The 21,372-nt window shown below is 36.2% G+C and overlaps 1 protein-coding gene across 3 annotated transcripts in view; it reads left to right on the top strand.

Moving 5' to 3' along the window:
- NXPH1 (neurexophilin 1) overlaps positions 1–19,270 on the top strand; it is a 136,271-nt gene extending 117,001 nt beyond the window's left edge. For all 3 annotated transcript variants that reach the window (XM_039713750.1, XM_039713743.1, XM_039713757.1), the window contains exon 3: positions 17,325–19,270. In XM_039713750.1, coding sequence (XP_039569684.1) covers positions 17,325–18,086 — 762 coding nt within the window. In that variant the 3' untranslated portion in view covers positions 18,087–19,270. The remainder of the gene's footprint in view (positions 1–17,324) is intronic.
- The last annotated feature ends 2,102 nt before the right edge of the window (positions 19,271–21,372 follow it).

Below are 21,372 nucleotides of genomic sequence, written 5' to 3'. Positions count from 1 at the left end.
GGGCTGGGGAGACACATTCTGTTTCATTGTTCCCTCTCTCTGCCAGACATAAAGAGAGTTTCTCCAGGTGGCAGAGATTTGATAAATGCTGGGAAGCTATGTAAAGAGAATTGCTAAGGAAATTGAATTCAACCCTTCTCCATGGCTTGATCCCCCCTAGAACAGGTGGCCTGGCACGTTGGCCACAAGTTCCTGTTGACTGCCTCCATCCAATACCTCAGTACCCTCGTGCTGGGGATTTGTTTGTGGAAGCTGGCAAGCTGCCTTCCTGGAGGAGCTGCAGCAACAGAAAGAGGGCTGGGAATGGTTCAAAAGTCCTGAGTCTTTTCATGGCTCTTGTGTTTTGCTGGTTCTTTGAAATGCTTAAGAAAGTTGGTGTGTGATTTGTTAAATGAAAATTTGTAAATTCTTAGTCAAAGAAGTATTTTCAACACAGCACACCTTCTCAGTCAGCTTTCCATGAGGACTTGCATGTGTCTCTTGCCAAGATCTTAGAGCAGAGGGAGTTTTTAAATTTTTGGCTTAAACTCCCAAAAATATTTATTTAAAAATAATTTTTTGTTACCTGTGTAGGCCTGTCTTAGTATGATCAAAACAGCAGAAAATGGGAAGTGTTCTCAATCCTGACAAATGTCAATTACTCATTTAATGAGTCGCTATTGACTGGGCTATTCAGTAACTGTGTGGAACAGATCAGAACTTCTGTTTACGATAGTGTAGTCCAGGAGTAACTCCAGTAAAGTGTAGTCAATGATTCCATTTTTATACTAGAAAACCAGCATTCTCTTTTTGTCCCTGGAGATGCAACCCAAGTGGCCGGAAGCCCATAAAACTGAGAGGTACCTTTAACATGCTCCTCTGTGAAGCCTGAACTCCGTTTTCATGGGAAATTACTCCCTCCAGTGAACAATTACAGTAATTTGTATTTATTTTGGCTGATCTACATTTTTCAATGGATAAAAATGAAGACAGTAGGGCACTGATATTACAAAAAATTCAGTACAGACCTCTGTGCAAGCTGTTTCCTGAACCAGTAAGCACAGAGCTGAATGGTGCCCCAGTTAAGGTCTACTAATAGGTGAATTTAATTATCTGCACAACTTCATGTCCACACAGTTTGCTTTGAGGGACCTTGCTAGTGTTTCTGTCTGAGATACTAATCAGTACAATCTCAGGGCAGTACACACTGCATTCCACTTTACAATGGCAATGCCCTCTTAAATATTACAGAAAAGTAAACATAATGCAGTACAGAAATCTTTAGTCAGGCTTAAAGCAGAAATGTGGTTCTAATCTTAGTTGCAGATATGACCCTCAATCCTGTTAAAAAACAATATATATTGACAAACACACGTAAGAGGCATGAAACTGTGTGACAAACCGTAACAGTATTAGGCACTGGTATTTACAGGAACATTATTATCAGTTAAATGTGATTTTAATATGGCAGAAAATGTGCAGGTAGAAGCTTGTGTTCTTCTGGTTTTAAACTTTGCATTAAGACCTGAGTGCATGATAAATCATACTGTCTCTACGTTTCTTCTCTCTTAATTAGCAAATCTTACTCTGATATGTAATTGAATGTAGATTTGAAAATAATAATGGAGAAAATTTAGATTTGGAGATAGAGAATTTAGAATAACCTAATTGTACTCAGAAGAATGATTCAAAGAAAATATTCTCCATGTTATAACTTGAAATCTGAGGAGGGGAAAAGCTTTTGTTCCTGTTTTATTTTTTTTTCTGTATGATCCTTTTTTAGAATGAAATTCAACACAAAGTGAATCTCAGCTGGTTTGGAATTATATTACCATCTGGGGAAAGATTTTGAAGCAAGCCAAAACTAACAGATTTTCACCAGCCCCTTAAGAATTCTAATTGCCAGGAGCTGGGCATTTCTTAGGAGCAAATTGACAGTGCAGTAGTGTGAGTCTGCAAGATTTGTCTTGGCTGCAAAGTCTTCTTGGCTGGAGAGACTTTTTTTGATTCATGTAGAATCACCTAGAGCTCAGCAGATATTTTTAATGTTTCTAGTTAGACAGTTTCTTCTACTTCATCTGGAAACTCTGGCCAAAACTGCAATTAACATTGTCAAATATGAGTGTACTCTTGATGATGTTGTTGGTTAAAGCCAGTGTTGAACACAGAGGGTCAAGCTGCATGCCTCGGGGGCTCTGTAGTGTACTTCGGAGTCCCTCGGTAAGGATTAGCAATTAAATTACTAGTTTGAGTCCAGGAAAGGTCAAGAGTGATTAACAATCTTTGTTCCATTGGTTAGTGGGAAACAGATGTAAAATGAAGTGATGATCAAAATTCAATTCCTAGTAGATATTTTACATCATAGACACCAAACTCCTAATGATCCCTTGTTAGCAATCTGATTAGAATGGACAGTAATTGAACAGGCATGCAGAACTGCCATGAAGCTTCTACTGCCATTCCCCATAACCAAAATTACTGCCATTTTTGGTCTCAAGGACAAGCTGAAAGTTTCAGCCTCTCTGTCTGAGATTTTTGTATTCTGTTTGGTTGTCTTTTACCCTGAGTGATACCAAATAATATTTTTGACCTAAAATAAAGCTGAAAATTATTTGAAGAGCTCTGAATGCAGAATAACCTGCATTTTAACTCTGGAAGATTTTATTTGATAATTTTAAATATACATGGTTGATCCACAGCTGGATTAATCTGACATGGATCTGCTGAAAAATTAGTTAAGCAGTAGTCAGTGAAGCCAGAAAAAGACCTGATTCTGCATTACACAAAGTACACAATCCTATTTAAGGTGCATAAGTTGTTTTAGAGAAAGTATAGAAAAAATTGTGGATATTATACATACAAGGCCTGCCCTTCTTTTTCTTGCCATCAAATACCTTAGGATGAGGTGACAGGTTGTATGTTAGGGGCTTGGAATGAGCAAGGGTTTGGGGCTGGGGGTTAGGCTTCAGGCATTTGCCTAGGGTTACTACCATGATATAGCACAACTTTAAATTCCAAAGCTTTGTATTCTCATACTCCTGTAACTAATGAGTGATAGAATGTCTTTCTTGTAAATATGATATCTTTTAGAGCAAATATGTACATGCTGTTCTCCATGGAAAGGCTGTTCTGAAATAACCAGGAAATCTGTTCTATTAATTCATCTAAGAATATTGCGGAATTACACTAGATAAAAGACCTTCTATATTTTAGCAATAAAATCCATAAGATAAATGGACAAAAAATTTTAATGGATGAATAAAAAAGCTTAAAATATTGTGTAACAAGTATCAGTTGGACTTTTTTTGCTGTTCTACAGTCTCTTGTCAGTTATGTATAGAGCAAACTAAGAAAGAAAACACTCTAAAAAGCTAATGACTTGAAAAAGTTCTTCTGGTTTCCTCTAAGTTTATAAAAATTATATAATTAGATTTTTATATAGTAAATTTGAAACAATGGAGAAATGTTCTTGTTATTCACTAGGTAGCTTATGTTCTACCCAGAGCTGGTGTTGATTGGCTGCTGAAAGATAAGGCATTCACATTTTGAAAGACATATTACAAAGTCTTCCAAATTGTGAGTCCAATTTTATTTCTTTTTTGTTGCTGTTTTATAATGACATTGCAACACAATAATCATACAAGACATGAGTATGATTATTTTCACTATCATTTTTTGGCAGAGGAACAAATCAAACATTTCTCATTAACAAGGGCAGATTTTCTTGCTCCTGTAGATAATTGGGACTACCTAATGGTCTACAAATGATTTTCAGGCTTGATGACACAACTGACTCCAAAACTGACTTTGTTTCCTTGAGCTTGCATCCTTTTTAAATTGGCATTACGTGTAAGTAATTATTGGAATTGGCCTTTTCATTGGTGCATACTGGATATGACATGGGAAAGAGAAGTCCAGAGATTTGTACTAGCTCTTAGCTCTGCAATTGAGTTAGAACATCACTAATATTTCTTCTTTTAGCTTTGCCTTTGTCAAATCTGTTTCAGTGAGAAATCTTGCTAGGTCAGAGATTATATGTGTTTAGCTTCCAGTATACCTTAACCCTGACCACAGGGAGGTCTGTGAGTGTTGCAGTAAGAGTAATAATATATAACACTAACTAGAGGTTATGAAAGGATGTCTATTCTGAAAATACATTTAGGAGAAACACAAGCAGGACTGTCATTTGCTACCTGAAAAATGGAACTGCTAAGCATTTATATTTAAATTAAATGCTTTTATGAGTTTATTGAATATTATTTAGCAAGGATATTATAATGAAGACATGTTACCTTCTGCCTTAGAGTTGGGGATATTATTGCTTTTTCATATTAATCTTTTGTATCAGCATTTGGCAGGTAACAAATGAAATTTGCTTGCTAATGTTAAATTGTTTTGTACTGCTGCTCTGCCACAAAGATACAGAAGGATGAGACAATGTAAAAAAGTTATTTGCGTTTTTGGGCAGACAGATGAATATAACAGTGATCTTGATCTGTCCTTGGTGAAATGTTTATTCTATGAAAGGCAAAGCACTTAATTCCTGTCTGAATCACTCCACTGAAATCTTGTTCATGCAGGAGACTGCACAAGTGGAAATGCAGAGAAAATTGGCTCAAATATTTCAGTGTGGTCAAGGTGTTGATGTTTAGAACTGTCAGATCAAAGCAGAGCAGACTCCATCAGTCAAAAAAGATGAAGGCTTCCTGAAACTTCATGTGAAAATTTGTGTTTGTCTATCCATTTTTTAGACTCCACTTCTTTTCCTAATTTGAGCAGATTTTGGACAAAGAATGCCTGATTGTCCCTGAAACCTGAATTTTTATACTCTAAGAATATGAAAACAGGGTCTTGACTAAGTAATGAAGCCCAAACTTGTAAGGATTCCATCTTAATTTTCCAGACTCCAATGGTGTCTTTAAATTTAGAAAAATCCTCTGGCAACCAAGATTTGCAGGTTTCACTGTAGTCTAAGCCTGTTTTGATATACTAATTGAATTTTTTTTACATACCTCAGAAGTACTTGGGATACAAGGTCAGTGTAATATATGTTATGCTTTTATTCTTTATGTAGGATAAGTTATGTAATAACATCACTACTTTATTACTCTGCAGTCATTTTGTTACTATGCAACTTAAAATATTTTTGCCATCAACATTTGGAGAAAGCTCATAGATATGTGGCACTATATTATAATCTGCCTGTAAGACTCCATTTTCTCTAGTCACCCTGTCAAGAAGTGAAGTGATAGATCAAGACACTGGAACTAGCTTTGAGGTGAGCTGGTAAACAGAAAATGCTTTGTATTTGCATTAGAATTGCTGCAATATTTCGCTTTATGAGCTGAGTTAATACTTCTTGCTAATTGGAAGAGTCTGGACCTTTTATGAAGGCTGAAGGCTGAGAAAGTCTCTGAAGGGTTTATGAAACTGGTCCTCAAATCTTGTTTAAAAAATAGAAGTCTTTCTGTTATTTGAAGGTGTTCAGCAAAAGTCAGCAGGCATAAAATAATCCCAAAGATGTAAATTTAGTAGACCTTGGGCTGTCTTGTATTTAACTTGCTTCAGTACATCTGAATAAGGATTTAAACTGATGTATCAGAGCTACTCACTAGAAGACTCATGGCCTTCATAGACAAGTTGACAGTGCTGCTCATCCTAGAAGCTGGCATGCTGGGGCAATATTCATGTATTCTCTTCCCAAGTTTTTTGTTACAGTGTGAAAAACTTAGCAATGAATAACCTCCTTCAACTTATGTGTCAATGCCCAAAGGACTCTTAACTCATCTCAATTTAAATTAATGACCTTAGTGATAGTATTAGCAATTGGACCATGGCTCTCATGAGCCAGCTATTTGCATATGGAATTTGATTAATCCTGCTGGCTATCAATTTTCATTTTTAATTAGGTGTGTTACTATTGCAGGAGAAAATACAAGACTACTATCAGGCAGCAACAATGTTGATTTTCTGTTGAGCATTCTACTCTGTTTGGCTGTGGTAAATTCCCTGACAATATCTGTCTGGATCAGCTCAGAAAGGTACCATAGACCTCAAAACAGGTCTGTGCAAGCTCAGTGATAGCACAAAGGAGCACCATATAGATTGAATATTATAGTTTATAGGACGTAGAGAAATTGGTTTATGGTATCGCCTTCCAGTACTCAGTAGCTCTACTCCTCTTAATGGCATAATAATCTCTTGTAATGCAGTGTCCAGGGTCACATAAAGACCAGCTCTGCAGGCAAGTGTGGCTAAGACTTTTACTGAGGCTGCTTGGTTTTCCTGCATCCTTACTGAGCAAGTGTACACTGATGACAGAGTCCTGCTCAGATTTGGATCAAGGCTAAATTTTGCCTGGATCTTGTAAATATGTAACATGTGGTGTCTCCTGATTTCCAACAGGCCAATCCATATTTCTTTGACATCTTTGCACTTTGGGAACATTGCAGCATGTTTGTGTATGTCCTCGCCAGGAAAACAATGCTCAGAACTTGGCTTGCCTAACAGAGCTGGTGCCCACATGCTGCTTACCGCTGAGCATACCCCTGTAAGAATTAGCAGACCTTGACAAAACCATCGAGAAAATCTCAATAAAAATTAATTGAATATACTTGCAATGGAATAGCTGCTTAATGCTTCCCTTCTTTACCAGAACAACTTTAACGAAATACACCTCTCTCCTCAGAAATGAATTTTAATAGCTGTTGATAACCACTGAACAAAAAAAAAAAAGAATGATCAATACCTATTAAACAATCACAGTTAGAAAGGCAGTATGTTTCTGTATCTGGTTAGAATTCAAAGAGAGAAAAACCTTCTTCTCTGAGATCACAAAAAACTTCTGAGAAGTTAGTATGTGTATGCAGCAAGGGCATAAGGTGAAGATGAAGCATAAAATATGCTAGCATAAAAGCTAGTAGGGGTATGTCAAACTCTGAATGTTGGAACAGATTCCTCCATGTTTCCAAAATGCCCTTCCTGAAGTATTCAACTGTTTGTAATCAATGAATAACTCATGGTAAAGAACAGGGAATTCTGATGAAAGGAATTTGTATTTTTGCTATAGAATTTCTTGTAATTGTGGGAGCCCCTTCCACCACCCCCTGCCACCGCTCCCAGCATCTCATATAGATATAAAATTCCTTTGTGTGGCAATGTGCACTCTGCCAACATCAGTGGGAGTTAAATCTCCTCAAATGACATCTTTGTTCAAATTCAGATTTCTAGGAAGCAAGCATGAATATCTGTGTGGAAAGTGACTCAGCTGTATCAACATTCTAATGCTTTGCTCTGGAAAAAATATAGTATCAGACACAGGAGCAACCCAAACTCTTTGGGTGGATTTAATTTTATTTAAATTTTGCATTGACTGGATGATTGGAAACGTCATGTAGGAAATGAGCACTATTAGTAGAGTATGTTAATAGTGCACAGTGGCCTTGTCCATTATATAGTACCAGGATATGTAATGTTATAATATTTTTCACTTTCTTCAGAAGATACGGTTACTCATATGGCAATGGATATTTTCTTCAGTGTGTTACATGAAAAGCAAACCATAGTGCAAATTTTGATTAAAATGTTGCTCTGTGGCCTTTCATATAAAATCTAATTTTATTTAATATTACTTTCTACATGTATGCAGAAAATGGCAAGCTAATATTAATAAAAGAAGGCTTACAGGAATGTGGAACAAGAACAATAGATCCCCGTCAAAATTTATTTACCTAGCTAGACTTTCATTTCAAAGTTAGCAGCACTCTGTGATACTGGCATAATACAGGGGTCTTAAAACTCTGTTAGACATTTTTAACCCATTTTAATTTATTCCATGGTAGTTTAATCCCCTGCTGAACAGGGATGGGGTGAATTTTCAAAAGTCATAATCCACTGAAGTAAAAAATCTGTAATGACAACATAGACAGCAGGCTTCAAGAGTTTAGTTTAAATTATTTCCAAAAATGTTAAATGTAGGGCAAGAGTTAATAGGATATTTCATACAGTTATATTTCAATCCTTTTCCAAATCTTTATACATTCATTTGCATCTCTGCCATCAGAAATACTTGGGCTCGAGTTCTGTTCTTTTAAGGCAAAAACCAGAAGGCTGTAAAATTCTAATGTGAAGATTTTCACAGGGTATTGTAACTCATTTGGTCCTTCAGTTCACAGAGTTTTATATGTGGTAGCATAATATTTTCTAAACTGAAAAAGAAATGACATTTTATAAACTGAGCACCTTCCATTCTGTCTTAACTGGGCACAAAAATGAAATTAAGATACATAATAATACCACACTTCATCCTTCTGCTCCTCTAGGATTTTTATGATTGACTTTATTGGTGAGTGAAAATTCGGCCCACAAATTGATTGGGAAAAGTTCATGCATTTCCTATGTACTTGAAACCTACAGTTTTACACTCTGCCTTGACTATACCTTTGGATCTGCCTAGTTCTGGAAGTAGCTGCAACTCAGACAACACCTTATCTTCTGTAACCAGGAAGCTCCTCTAGTGCCAGCCATAGATGTTTACAGCTTTGCTTGGCCTCAGCATCCAGGCACCAAACTGCTGCCTGAACCCCATGGGAAAAATGCTGCCTCCTTCCTAGGTTTTGTTGTGTCATGCTGGACCAGATTTTGGGTGGCACCAGATAAAGCTGGCAGGTGACTTGTTCAAAACAACAGGTGAGAAAGTTCTGAGAGTCTGAAGTAGAGATGAGGTGGTAGGGTGTTTCACAGAGTAGTAGATTCATACAGAAAAAGATGAGTGCTTGCAAGCCATATTTATTGAAAATTAATTAGTTCATAGCCCCACCCACAACTTAAGAAGTCTTTGATCAGCAAAGGCTTGAAAATGAAAACTATTTTCTGGTACAAATAGTGTATTCCTCCCTTCATTTTGCATTCCTTGATAAAATCAACATTTAGTCATTGTTGAATGCATGGTGCAGGGCCAGAGAGACTTCCATTTTAGCTTGCTTGCTAACTCTTTCAAACTCTTAAATTAAATAGACAATGGCAATAATTTCCTTTTTTCTTTTTGTCCTCTAAAAGCTACATGTTTGGAGAGAAAACAATGGGTTTTCTTCTTTGAAAAGCAGCAGTGACAGTGACTGTCTTTGCTACTGCTTTCCAGGAAAAGGGTGGAACAAATTGTAGGGCTGACTTTTCATCGTTTCCTGTTGTGGCTCTGTGATTCTGGTTCTTGGTTCAAAGGTCCCAGTCTTATCCAGGCAGATAGAGGAGCCTGGATGTTTAATTCTAAGTCTGATTTCCACTCTGAAAGTCTGTGAAAGAATAAAGAAAATCTTTCTATATATCTGACTGTCACACGGGAGAAGGCAGCACTTGCAGAATGAGGCAGAGAAAAAAGAGGAAGAGAAAAATATCCATTAGGACACTGCTACTAGAAGAAATGTCCTTGTAATTACAGTCTAAGTCTGATTGATTTAAAGTACCTATCTGTCTTAGATGACTAAACACTTCTTAAAAGCCTGCTTACTAAACAATTCTTTTAGTCACTAGTGAATGAAACAGGATCAAGAAGACTAATTTTTCAGATTCTAAATACTTGTGAAAATCTTTCATGTGATTAAAGCAAGCTCAAAAGATAATAGAATAGTACAAATTTACACTGTTTCTTACAGGAAACCTCCAGATGGGGAATCTCCTCTATCTAAAAGGAGGAGCAATACCAGCAAGTGTGCATGCCTTGTTCTATGAATACCACATCACTTCATCGGCCTCAGCATGCTTACTGATGTACAGGGAGAAGTGCACTTCAGCAGGACTGGAGAATTGCAGAAGGCACTTGCACAGAGCATTCATTGTCCTGCTTCCAGCCTACAGCCTTTGGTTCTCTCCATAGAATTGTCTCCAGGACAAGTTATGCATCATAGGTCAGATTGTTCTTGGTTACTATTGGGTGACTGAGTGAAGAGCATTTATTACATTTGGAAAGCTCAACAATTCGTGGAGGTAGAAGACACAATCCATTCTGTTTCTCTCTTGATTAGAGCAGACCTAGAATTCCAGGTGAATGAATAGATCAGTGAATCCCACCCAAGGTCATAGACTAGACTGGCAAAGAATATGGTATAATTCAGGACCTAACAGCTGGCAAGCCACCAGATTTTTCATCAGTCTGTTACTATTCACAGGGCTTGTGGCAGTATCACAGCTTAGCCCACAGTCCAGGAATGGAAGGGAGAGGAAAGGAAACTAATTCTTAAGGATTTTTATTGGGCCCAAACACTTAAGCTGCTTTACCATCTTTGATTTTCCTGAAAATTATTTGAGACTAGCTAGTTTTCAGAATTATTTCTAAGGCAACTTACATTGTGTAAAAAGCACTGTAAAATTATAATTTTTATACCTTTTTTCTTTCGCAGAACAGCCATTCCAATATCTTAATATTTTATGATAACAACTGTAAAGAATTATAATGCATCTGAACAATGCTGTGTTGCTACTGTTTTATTAGTACTGTCATCTTTCTGTGGGTACAAATTTTCTAATTAGTCTTTGATTCTTAATCAGATCTCAAAGAGATATCAGGTGATACAGTCACTGTAATTTCAATGATGTTAAATTTCACTGAATTTATATCAGCTGTTGTCAGTTGAATTTATATCAACTTGTCTTGTCTTTCATAACTGCTGTAGTGTGAATGATGAAAAAAGCTCAGGTAGCTACATTTTTGTTTTAACAAGAGCCATTTGAAGCAACAATTATGGCTCATAGATTAAAACTAGAAAAATACAGAATTTAAAGCTGAGCTGAGCATGGTTAATAGAAGTATTATGAATTTTGTGACTTCTAAATATGTTCTATACAAAAAGTGCAGTAACAGTGTATATAAGTTCATGTAAGTTCAATCACTTAACCTAGTGATAGTAAAAAACCACATTTCCTCTGTTTTCTGTGTAACAACAAATTATAATTTTTTATGCTTAAGTGAATGATCCAAAGTTATTATTTTAGAAAATATTATTAAAATCTTCAGATGATTCTTTTTATATGGTAAATAATTAATTCAGTGCTCTTTTATGACCAAACCCAAATAAAATATTATAAATTAATGGAGAAAAAGGACAGAACAAATAATGGAAGGCCATATTTTCCATCACACAGGACCATGGTTGTGCTGCGTCCTGAACACCATGTACCAATCTCCTCATTTTAAAGACAGAACTGGGAGTTAAGAAGGACAAAAAGGAAATTCAAAGGTATAGGTATAGATTAACTTATGTACAAGGATTATTTGCAGGATTCAGGAGGCTGTTAGTCAGGCTGGAAAAGAGATCAATATCTGATTACTATTATGAATGCAATAATATATAGTTGAGGCATGTACTAGTGAGTTAAATTCTTCATGCAGCAAGGAACCATCAAATTTTCCACTCTGTGGTATTTGTAGAAAAAATACCTAATGTATAGCAACAAAGAGAAGTAATGAGGAGCATGAGAAATTTGGATAGTGACAGAATTTTCCACATGAAGGGTTTTCCAAAGAAGGTGTCAGGAACCAGGCTCAAAATAAACCATAGGAGGAAACAGAGCAGTGGAACTCATTGCTGAAGTATCTTATGAGTGTTAAAAGTTTACAAAGGGTCAAAGTGAACAAATGCACAGAAGATCAGTCTGTTTAGAGTTACTGAAACAAAAAACTCATTTGGTCCTTCAGTTCACAGACTTTAATATGTGATAGCATAATATTGTAAAATTGAAAGGGAAATGATGAAACAGAAAACATATACAGAAACCATATCTAGGAGAGGAAACTAGAATTATTGAGCAGCTGGGAAGAAATTAGGGGTCTGTAATACGCTTGCCATGTTCTTGCCCTTCTCCATCTCTTACTGTTGCTATTGGAGACAAGATGATTTTTCTAAATGACTCTTTGGTTTGATCCTGCATAGCCACTTTTGACTTCTCATTTGACACTGTAGATCATGGGTTACTGCCCTGTTTGTCAGAATCATCTGAGTTTGCAGTTTTTTTGAATGGCCAACACTCATTCTTTTCATGTTGTTCAGCAAAAAGTTTTGTAATTTAAAACCAGAGAGGCCTGTTTCAGTGAAATATCCATGTATGTGTTTTTTTGTTTTTGTCCTTTCTTTCCAAAGTGTCCATTTAAGAGATACAGGTCCTTCAGTGTGTTTCACTCTCTCCCATTATAATCATATCTCCTTTAATTTGCATTCTCAGTTTCTCACCAAAGAAACTCTTGTTTAGTACCAAATATCTGTAGAACATTGACTTTGACTTTTCTGGAAATTATTCACTGAATAAAATATTTCCATGCCATAAGTTCGTACAATGTGTAACTTCGTGCAATGTGTAGATGCCTGCAGGAAGAAAAATGGATCTAAAAGGAAGAGTAAACTTGGTCTTGTTTTCTCTCTACCCATTGCATAAACAGGATGAATATAAGGAGACAGGATTCAGTGGCCACTTTCTCTGTGGTGTCCTGCCTTGATGATGGCCCAACTTATTGGAATGTCCATCAATACTCTCTTGCCTTTGTTGTATCTGAGATATCTTACTGAGGAAAGAAAATTCTGAATTCTATTATACAGAGCATTCGCAAACACAGTGCTGCCAAATTCTTACAGTGCTATGCCAATAAAAACAGGTTTTTGATTAGTTATTTACCTGAAGAGAGAGAATTTTCCACCTTGAGTATTAGATTGTTTGTTTGCATTTTCATTTGCTCTGAAGTAGTCATATATTCAGAGCAATAAATGCATAATTTCTAAACCAATACTGTAATTATAGGCAATGAATTGTAGTAGAGTTAGAACAAAAGGAAAAGAGTGAGAAATCAAGATGCATTCTGCACCTTTTTGAATTAATATTTTTATAAAATCTCAAACTGATCAGTCTTAAATTATGTGGTTGATTTTACACTGAGAAGGGGACCTAAATCACCACTTGAAGCCTTCATGGTTTCTTGAAATTCCTTTTTAACTTCATTTTCTCTGCTGCAAATGTTAAGGTTTGACTTGGCAAAGCATTCATGGCTCAGTGTCTTGAAAGAGAACTCTAAAATTTCTGAGATAAATAAATTTCTCATCCTTTGGGAAGTCCTAAAAGAACTACATATATTAATTAAAATATGCTTAATGAAGCTAAATATTAAACAAATTCATCACCCTCAAAACATAGGATACAAAATGAATGGAGTATTTTAAGAGATTAAAAATTAATTGCAGATCAATTTCTGTGTCTTTTTAATGATGCTTTCTGATATTGTGCCCAATGAAACCAATGCCTCCTTCTTCAAAGAAGAAGTAGAAGAAATGGAATAACAATTTGTCAGTATCTGTTGGAAAAGAGTTGCCAGACAGTAGTAAAAACTCCCGGTGTTTTTTTGGTATCAGTAGACTTTATTAGGTGGTGGAAATACATACTTTCCAGTAAAAGTACAAGACCAGAACCAAATATCACTCTGCCATACTTAATAGGTTCTTTGCCAGTGACACTTGTAGCACTAGATAAGCACTTCTAAATTTTTTTGCTCCTTACTGTTTTTCTATACAAACATTTCTGCCATCCTCATCATTCAGAATCACTTCTGGCTATCAGTTGTGGAAGAAATCCCCCTACTCAGCCCTTTTGCAACACTGATTTATTACACTGCAGTGGTATTTTGGATTAACACTGTTGAGAAGCTAAGCACCTCACAGTTCTTTGTTTACTTTCCCCTTTTCCCCAGTGGGATGGGGAAGAGGAATGGAAGAATAAAAAGAATAAAAGCAAGAAAACTTGGGAGTCAAGATAAATAAAAGTTTAACTGAAGGATAAATAGAAGAAGAAGAAGAAGAAGAAGAAGAAGAAGAAGAAGAAGAAGAAGAAGAAGAAGAAGAAGAAGAAAACAAACCAGAACAAGTGATAGATACAAAGGCAACACTCAACACACAACCTACAACCAGATCCTCAAGAAAAGATGGATACCTCCTCTACATCCTCACTCTTTTAATTGCTAAGATATTATAGAATATCTCTGGTGAATTCAGGTTCTCTGCTCTGTTGTGTCCATTCCCAATCCATTGTACACATCCCTAGTCTATTCACTTAGGAGATTGAGAAAGAAACAGAGAAGGCCTTGGTGCTTTACACTGTTCAGCTAGAGCTAGAACATTAGTGTGTTACCAGCATTTGGGTCAAAAGCCTCAACCACAGCACCATATGAGTTGCTATGAAGTAAATGGACTCCATCCTAGACAGAGCCATTAATACTGGGCCAAAAGTTTCAATATTTCATCTAAGAGTGACACTTGGCTATGGAAAAGGAGGTAAAACTGGTTATAGTGAACTAATTGATAAAGTAGAGTATGCAAGTTTCTGAATTATATATAGGTATCCTCAAGGAAGAGGACAGGAAAACCACCATAGAATTTACGCTGCTCCATGTTTTATTATCCACTTTAAATTGGTTCTTTTTCCATGAATCCCTAAAATAGGTCTATGTTTAAGCTTAACAATACTAAGTGCAAACCCTCATGCCTTTGCATACTCTCATATTATTGCAACATTGTGTTTGGGAAGAAGAGAGATTGAAGAAAAAGGAATCAGTTCCTGTGAAAGAACTGCTGCATTTGCAGAAATTCTATTACACAGCAATGCTCTGTGTTATTGGGTGTGTGAATCTCTGAGGATACTTTCTATAGTGTATAGTATACTAGCAGTATATGAAAAAGAAGTTGGATGGAAAATTTTAGTGAAGCACAATGAATTCTAGAGCTTTTTTCATTAATGCTTGTGGGCTGTTATTTTAGTGCTAACATGGACTCTTGAGTAGGAAGGACAGGTTCTGGCCTTTACTCATGAATGCAACCAGTTATCCACACTGAAAATTACAAACAGAGGTCTCAGAGCTAACTGCACAGCCAGAAATCTTTCAGGTATTACAAAATCGATGACAGCAACAATCAGTTGTATCTGTTAGATTGGATATGTAGCAGTATAGAATGCATGTAGCCTAAATCATCCATTTCCATGAAATACGTTTGCTTTCAAAAAACCATGTATAGGATCAGTCATCAATCATTTCAGAAAATTTTCTCCTTTTCCTGAGTCTTCGGTTTCACATAACTGAAAAAAAAGAGACACATATGTTAAAGGTTTTTAAACTCTTACATATTGTTACATGGAATTGGTAGTCTGATCCTATGAAATGTAAATCATTAGACGAAGAGACGAAAACGAAGGAAAAACAAACTGTAAGGAAAGCAAATGAGAGTGGTAAGCAGTCTGTATCCTACCTACAGATCGCTGGTTTACTAGCTCTGCTAGCTAACTGCTTAGATTCATTGTGGGTTGACAGATTAATTCTAGACAGGCACATTTTTCCTTTTAACCACATTTCTTTTCTTATTTTGCCCTCCTTCCCCATATGCCATAGAAAAAAAAATATATTCTGAGTCTCTTTCTCTCTCCCTGTGACATTTTCATTGCTGCTTCATTAACCAGTGCACCATCAGTGCATTTTATTATTGCCTCTCTCCTGGCCTACTGTGTTATTACTAAGATGCAGCTATGAGCTGGCTATCAAAATGCTAGTCTGTGTTTTAATCCTTCTGTCCATTCAAAAGAGGGGGAAGTTGTCTTTTTGGTAAAATCCTGAATTAAATCCATATTTTATCTATTATCCTTACTGGCCCCACATGAAATGGATTGGGCAGGTATAGTGGAGGATGTGACAGATTTATTTTCCTATTTATTTGTTGTAAAAGGCTGGGGGCATATCTCCTGTGTGATCAGTGTATTAAGACAATTTAGACTGATTTTATCTCTGTGTCTTCAAATGACCTTGGAAAACTACTGAAGTTAATGAAATTGTGTTTCAATTTCATGATTGTTAAGAAATGAAAAGGCCATGCTGTGATAGATATTCTCTGTGACATATACCTCCAGTTGTACGAGTAGGGAGGGGACATGATTTAAATACTTTCTGGTTTCCAATAGGTTTCCTAGGTATGGAATGCACTAAATTCATTTTTAAGTGAAGAGAAAGATATAACTGCAAGCATGATGGAAGCACATAAATCAGTGCCAGAACACAGACGAATAAAACAGGTGTATTTGGAATCTCATATGTAGCCATGAAAAGGCAAATAAGAAACTTGATGGCCTCTTCAAGGCAGTGCAAATGTTAAAAAATTGGACAGTGTGTGTGGTGCAAATTTTAGGGGGAATGGGACTATATATGTTGTCAGTCCCTTTCCATCCACCCTGCACAAATTCCAGCCCTCCCAGGTACACTCTGTCAGAGCTCTCTGCCAGTGCTGCATGTTAGACAGCTGCAAGCCTGCATCTGTTCTCTGTTTTCCACTCAATTAAAGCAAAGAGAAAAAAATATAAATAAGACAAATTGTTCTGACAGTAAATTTAGCGAAAAACTATGTCTGAAATATATGATTCTGTAGGAACTTGGTTATTACTGCCTTAAAATTTTTGCCTTTTTTTTTTTTGGTAACTATACAAAAGACTTTCTGTCTTACGCAGTTCACTATTTAATTTGGGCAGGAAATGGTGAAAAAAGAAGTGATGTGAGAAAGGAGAAATGCTTGTCATATTAGATACAGACAAGGCAAACCAGTAGTAGGTCCATAAGGGATTATTAGAAAAGGCTGTGATTCCTCTTGCACTAAATGATGTGGAGTACACTGTATGTATATCTGTCAACTCAAAACTCATTAAAATTTTCATTATTCTGTTATTTATATTGTAGTTGTGACTGAAGATCCCAGTCAAGAACATAGACCCATAGCCCAATGAGTATTCATAAAAGGAGTAGGGAAATTGTATTATTATTATTAGATTCATAATGACATGGACTCCAAGCATGGTCAGGCTGGCACCACCAAGACAGCACCCTGACAGTGGACTCCAGGGGCAGCAAAAGTAAATGAATGTGTCTCTGATGGTAGGAGACACAGCAACCTTGCAGAGTGAGCATTCAAGCAAGAACACTTCACTCTGAGATGCCACATACAGCCTGAAGGATGACAAGACTGTGTAACTCAGTTTTGTAGTAATTTATTACACACTCATCACTTACAGACATCGTAACAGACAAATAATGTGAATGTCTGTGATTAAATCTGAAGGCCAATTAAAAAAACTGGCAAAGGAGAATTGAGTAATAACTACTTGGAAAGTATCGGAAAACAGACAATTCTCTTTTGGTTTACTGAGTAGAGAGGTACAATTTAATGTCTCAAAAAATTTCTCTGTGATTAAAAAATCTGGTTATTTTGGTCCCAGGTGTAAATGGTGGGGTTTGTGTCACATATCTAAATATATTGTTTCTTTCTTCTACCCTTCTCTTTCAGGTTACCTGTGCAAATTTAACAAATGGAGGAAAAACAGAACTTCTAAAATCAGGAAGCTCCAAATCCACACTAAAGCACATATGGACAGAAAGCAGCAAAGACTTGTCCATCAGCCGACTGCTGTCACAGACTTTTCGTGGAAAGGAAAATGATACAGATTTGGACCTGCGATACGATGCCCCAGAAACTTATTCTGAACAAGATCTCTGGGACTGGCTGAGGAACTCCACAGATCTGCAAGAGCCTCGGCCCAGAGCAAAGAGACGGCCCATCGTCAAGACTGGGAAATTTAAGAAAATGTTTGGCTGGGGAGATTTTCATTCCAACATCAAGACTGTGAAGCTAAATTTGTTAATAACAGGGAAAATCGTTGACCATGGCAATGGGACGTTTAGTGTTTACTTCAGGCATAACTCCACTGGTCAAGGAAATGTATCTGTGAGCCTAGTGCCCCCTACAAAAATAGTGGAATTTGACTTGGCACAACAGACAGTGATTGATGCCAAAGATTCCAAGTCCTTTAACTGTCGAATCGAGTACGAAAAGGTTGACAAGGCTACCAAGAATACTCTCTGCAACTATGACCCTTCAAAAACCTGTTATCAGGAGCAGACCCAGAGCCATGTGTCATGGCTCTGCTCCAAGCCCTTTAAAGTAATCTGTATTTACATTTCCTTTTATAGTACAGATTATAAACTAGTACAGAAGGTGTGTCCTGATTACAACTACCACAGTGACACACCCTACTTCCCTTCAGGGTGAGGACCAACTTGTGTCTGAGACTGAAGCCTGGGGAATAAAAGAGGTCGAATAACAGGGCTGTAACCTCAAGGAGGAAGGCCACATCTATTGCCTGGAATGTGTCTACCTGCTGCTGCTGATGTCAAATGGCTGCAAATATGTTAGTGGAAAACAATCTAATGTAATTTTTGCCCAGTCAGCTCCATGTATCCATCTAGGTGTAAATCACTATGGATTTGAAATAAAACCATACACATACACAGAGACGCACACACTTTTCAGCGCACATTATTGAGATTCCTGTTAAGAAATCTTTCATTGTCTGATACCTAAGGATTCAGCATAACCTATCATCAAGCAAAATGGATTAACTAGACAGTACAAGGTTTCTAAGGCAGACTGTTATGGAAATCTCCTTGAAACTCCTTTGAGTACATGCCAATCAATAATCCCCACTCATGCGTTCTACTGCTTGGAGCAGCTGTACTGGTAAATAATACTGTAGGAATAAATACTTGTTAAAATGGGAAAAAGTGTGTTTAGGGTTCAGTATTCCATATTATACGAACACAGCAAAGTGTCATGACTTTTCCCAGCACACAGCAGGCACATTCAAGGTGGTGTTGGTGGCTCTTTTTCCATGGAGCAAGCCTGTTTCTAGTAAAGATGGGCAAACATTTGAAATTTACATGTGAGCAGACATTTTGGTTTAATGTTTCTCTGACTCTTTAAGCTCTGATTCTTTAAACTTGTTTGAGTTTAGGCCAGCTAAACTACTTAAAAACTGGAATTGATCTCTAAGAAGGAAAATGCCTGGCGGAGAACATGTAAGTTATAAGTGGCTGTCTTATCTTTATTACAAAATATTGTAACAAATTCAATATCCTAGTCTTCATTTGTATGAATGGTTTGTATTGTACATAATTTAACCAGTGTTATTTGAGCTGCTTATTAATATTAACTTGTAATTGTCTCTCTGCTTGTTATTGTTTAAAACAATCAAGGAAATGAGGAATCCATTTTATCAATGTAGCTGTAAACTCCATTAAAAGACAGAACTATGTACAAAGCATTTATTCAGCTAAAGTATTGTTGAAAGCTATACATATACAACATTACAGTCTGTCTGTATTTAGATATTTTATTTCCAGAGGGAAAAAAATGAACTGTACATAAAAATAAAAAATCTTAAAGTTGAGTTTCAATATGTACTGTGTAGATAGTAGTTTAAATAGTTCTGACAAGCGGGTAATACTCCAAGTCTAATATGATTTTCAATATTGTCTCTTCGCATATGTACATATATAGACATCTATTTATGAATTTGTGTGTGTGAGTATTTGTGTGTGCATAATTTCATGTGTGTGTGTGTGCAAATACATATATATGTTGAATACATAAAACTTTCTTGAGCCCTATTCCTAGCAAGCAGATCTTATTACTGAAAGTCTTGCTAGTTCAAGCAGAAGCCCCCACTCCGATAAGAAATTACAGGTGCAGGGCTTTGTTTAAAATGAGTCATTATAATTTAGAAGTGGGAAAACATAGAGCCACTCTCTGTGTACAAAGGCCTGTCTTTGCCTTAATTCTAGCCTCCTGTGAGGTACTGATCTCTATGGAATGAAGAGATCCCTTTTTATGGTACTAGGGAATTTTCTTCCTGTAAGAAAAAGCTCATAGCTTTTATATATATATATATATTTTGTGGATAGTGGCAGACTTTACCCCCAACATCCAGAGAACCAGCAACTGTAAGAAGTCCTTGCCTAAAAAGGCTGCCCAAAGAACTCAGTATTTCATATCATATCTTTCAGAATTGTCATTCCTGGAAATGTTTTCTTTCCCCTTCCACCCTTGCCCCCATGTTCTGTGCTCTTGGGTCACAGCTTCAGATGCAAACAAATACGGGTCAGCTTCCAACTATGCGCAGCATTATGAACAGCTTCTCTAAAATCCCAATAAACACTCCACTAGCGTTTCAAGAACAGAAAAGTTCAAAACAACTACCAGTCAAGGACCTCTTTTGCTGAAATGTGCAGAACCTAAATGAGAATGGAACAAAGCAAATAAATAATGGTATTGAAAGTAAATGTTTTCCCTGATGTACCAGTAGGAGACTTTCATATTATTATTGCTTTGGATTTTTTTGAATAGATATGCTTGTGGGAATTTGTTCATTATATATGACATTTCCCAGGACAAAATTATGACCCCAGACCATGTCTAGATTTGGAAAAAGAAATTTTCCAAACCATGTAGTCCATATTCTGATCTCATTCAGGAATATGCTGACACATATATTTTTTTCTTTTAACATGGATCATGATTAAACTGGTAGTGTTTATCCCTTGTGCTCTATGAAATGTAATTGTTATGAATATAAACCATAAATTAATTTGTGTTGTTGCCAATAGTTAGATCTTGGGTCTATTAAATCAGTGGGAATTTTGCTATTGATTTCAATATAAATTTCCATTTAATAGTATGTAGAACTCCAGTGTTAAATATGATTAATAATCTTAACAATCTGTATTACAATTGAGCATTATATGGTTCATTTATATTCCTGGAAAATGGATGTGAAATACTATTGCTGGTACAGTTTCATTTTTTTTTATATTTTTTGCAACTTCTCATAAATATATGAAACATATACATTCTATTAATATATAAATATTTGTCCACTTTTCAGGTAGCATCCGTACAAAAAGAAACTATTCATCACGCAATGTTTGATCCTACTAATTGTGGTTGTTGGTATTTTATCTGCCTCTGTCACAGTCATTCATACTATTAATTAGTCTTAAGCTTTTGAAGATTTTGCTATTCTTCATAAGCATTGTTGAGTTTGAACTTGAAAGAGTTCTTTGGTGATTGAGTTGTGAAACAGTGATCTAATACCAGAACAGATAATGTATTACTTAGGTGCTAGTTCATTGCATTTCATTCAATCTATTTGGGAAATATTTTGTGTTTACTAACTTTGTTAAAGAATGTTTTTGGTTTTGTCATTTGGAAAAGGATTTTAATGAATATGAATGTGTTAAGTCAGTTAAAAAATGTATGTATGAGTGTCTGGGTCTTGCACATGAACAATGCCTTAATGGAGTGCTAGGCCAGGCAAATGTTGCCACACTATAACTCACTAATTCTAGGAGTAATAAAGATGTATATCTCTAAAGGTATATTTTTAGGATTAAAGAAGATTAAGTTACTTATTTTTAAGAAGTGAAGAGACTGTTTCTGTTCACCCTTAAAAAAAACCCCAAAACATTTAAATCAGGCTTTGGCTCTTATTTTCACTTCA

The sequence above is a fragment of the Passer montanus genome, unplaced genomic scaffold (assembly GCF_014805655.1).
Source record: "Passer montanus isolate IOZ18808 unplaced genomic scaffold, ASM1480565v1 scaffold10, whole genome shotgun sequence".
Lineage (NCBI taxonomy): Eukaryota > Metazoa > Chordata > Aves > Passeriformes > Passeridae > Passer > Passer montanus.
This window is presented reverse-complemented; position numbering and strand designations above follow the sequence as displayed.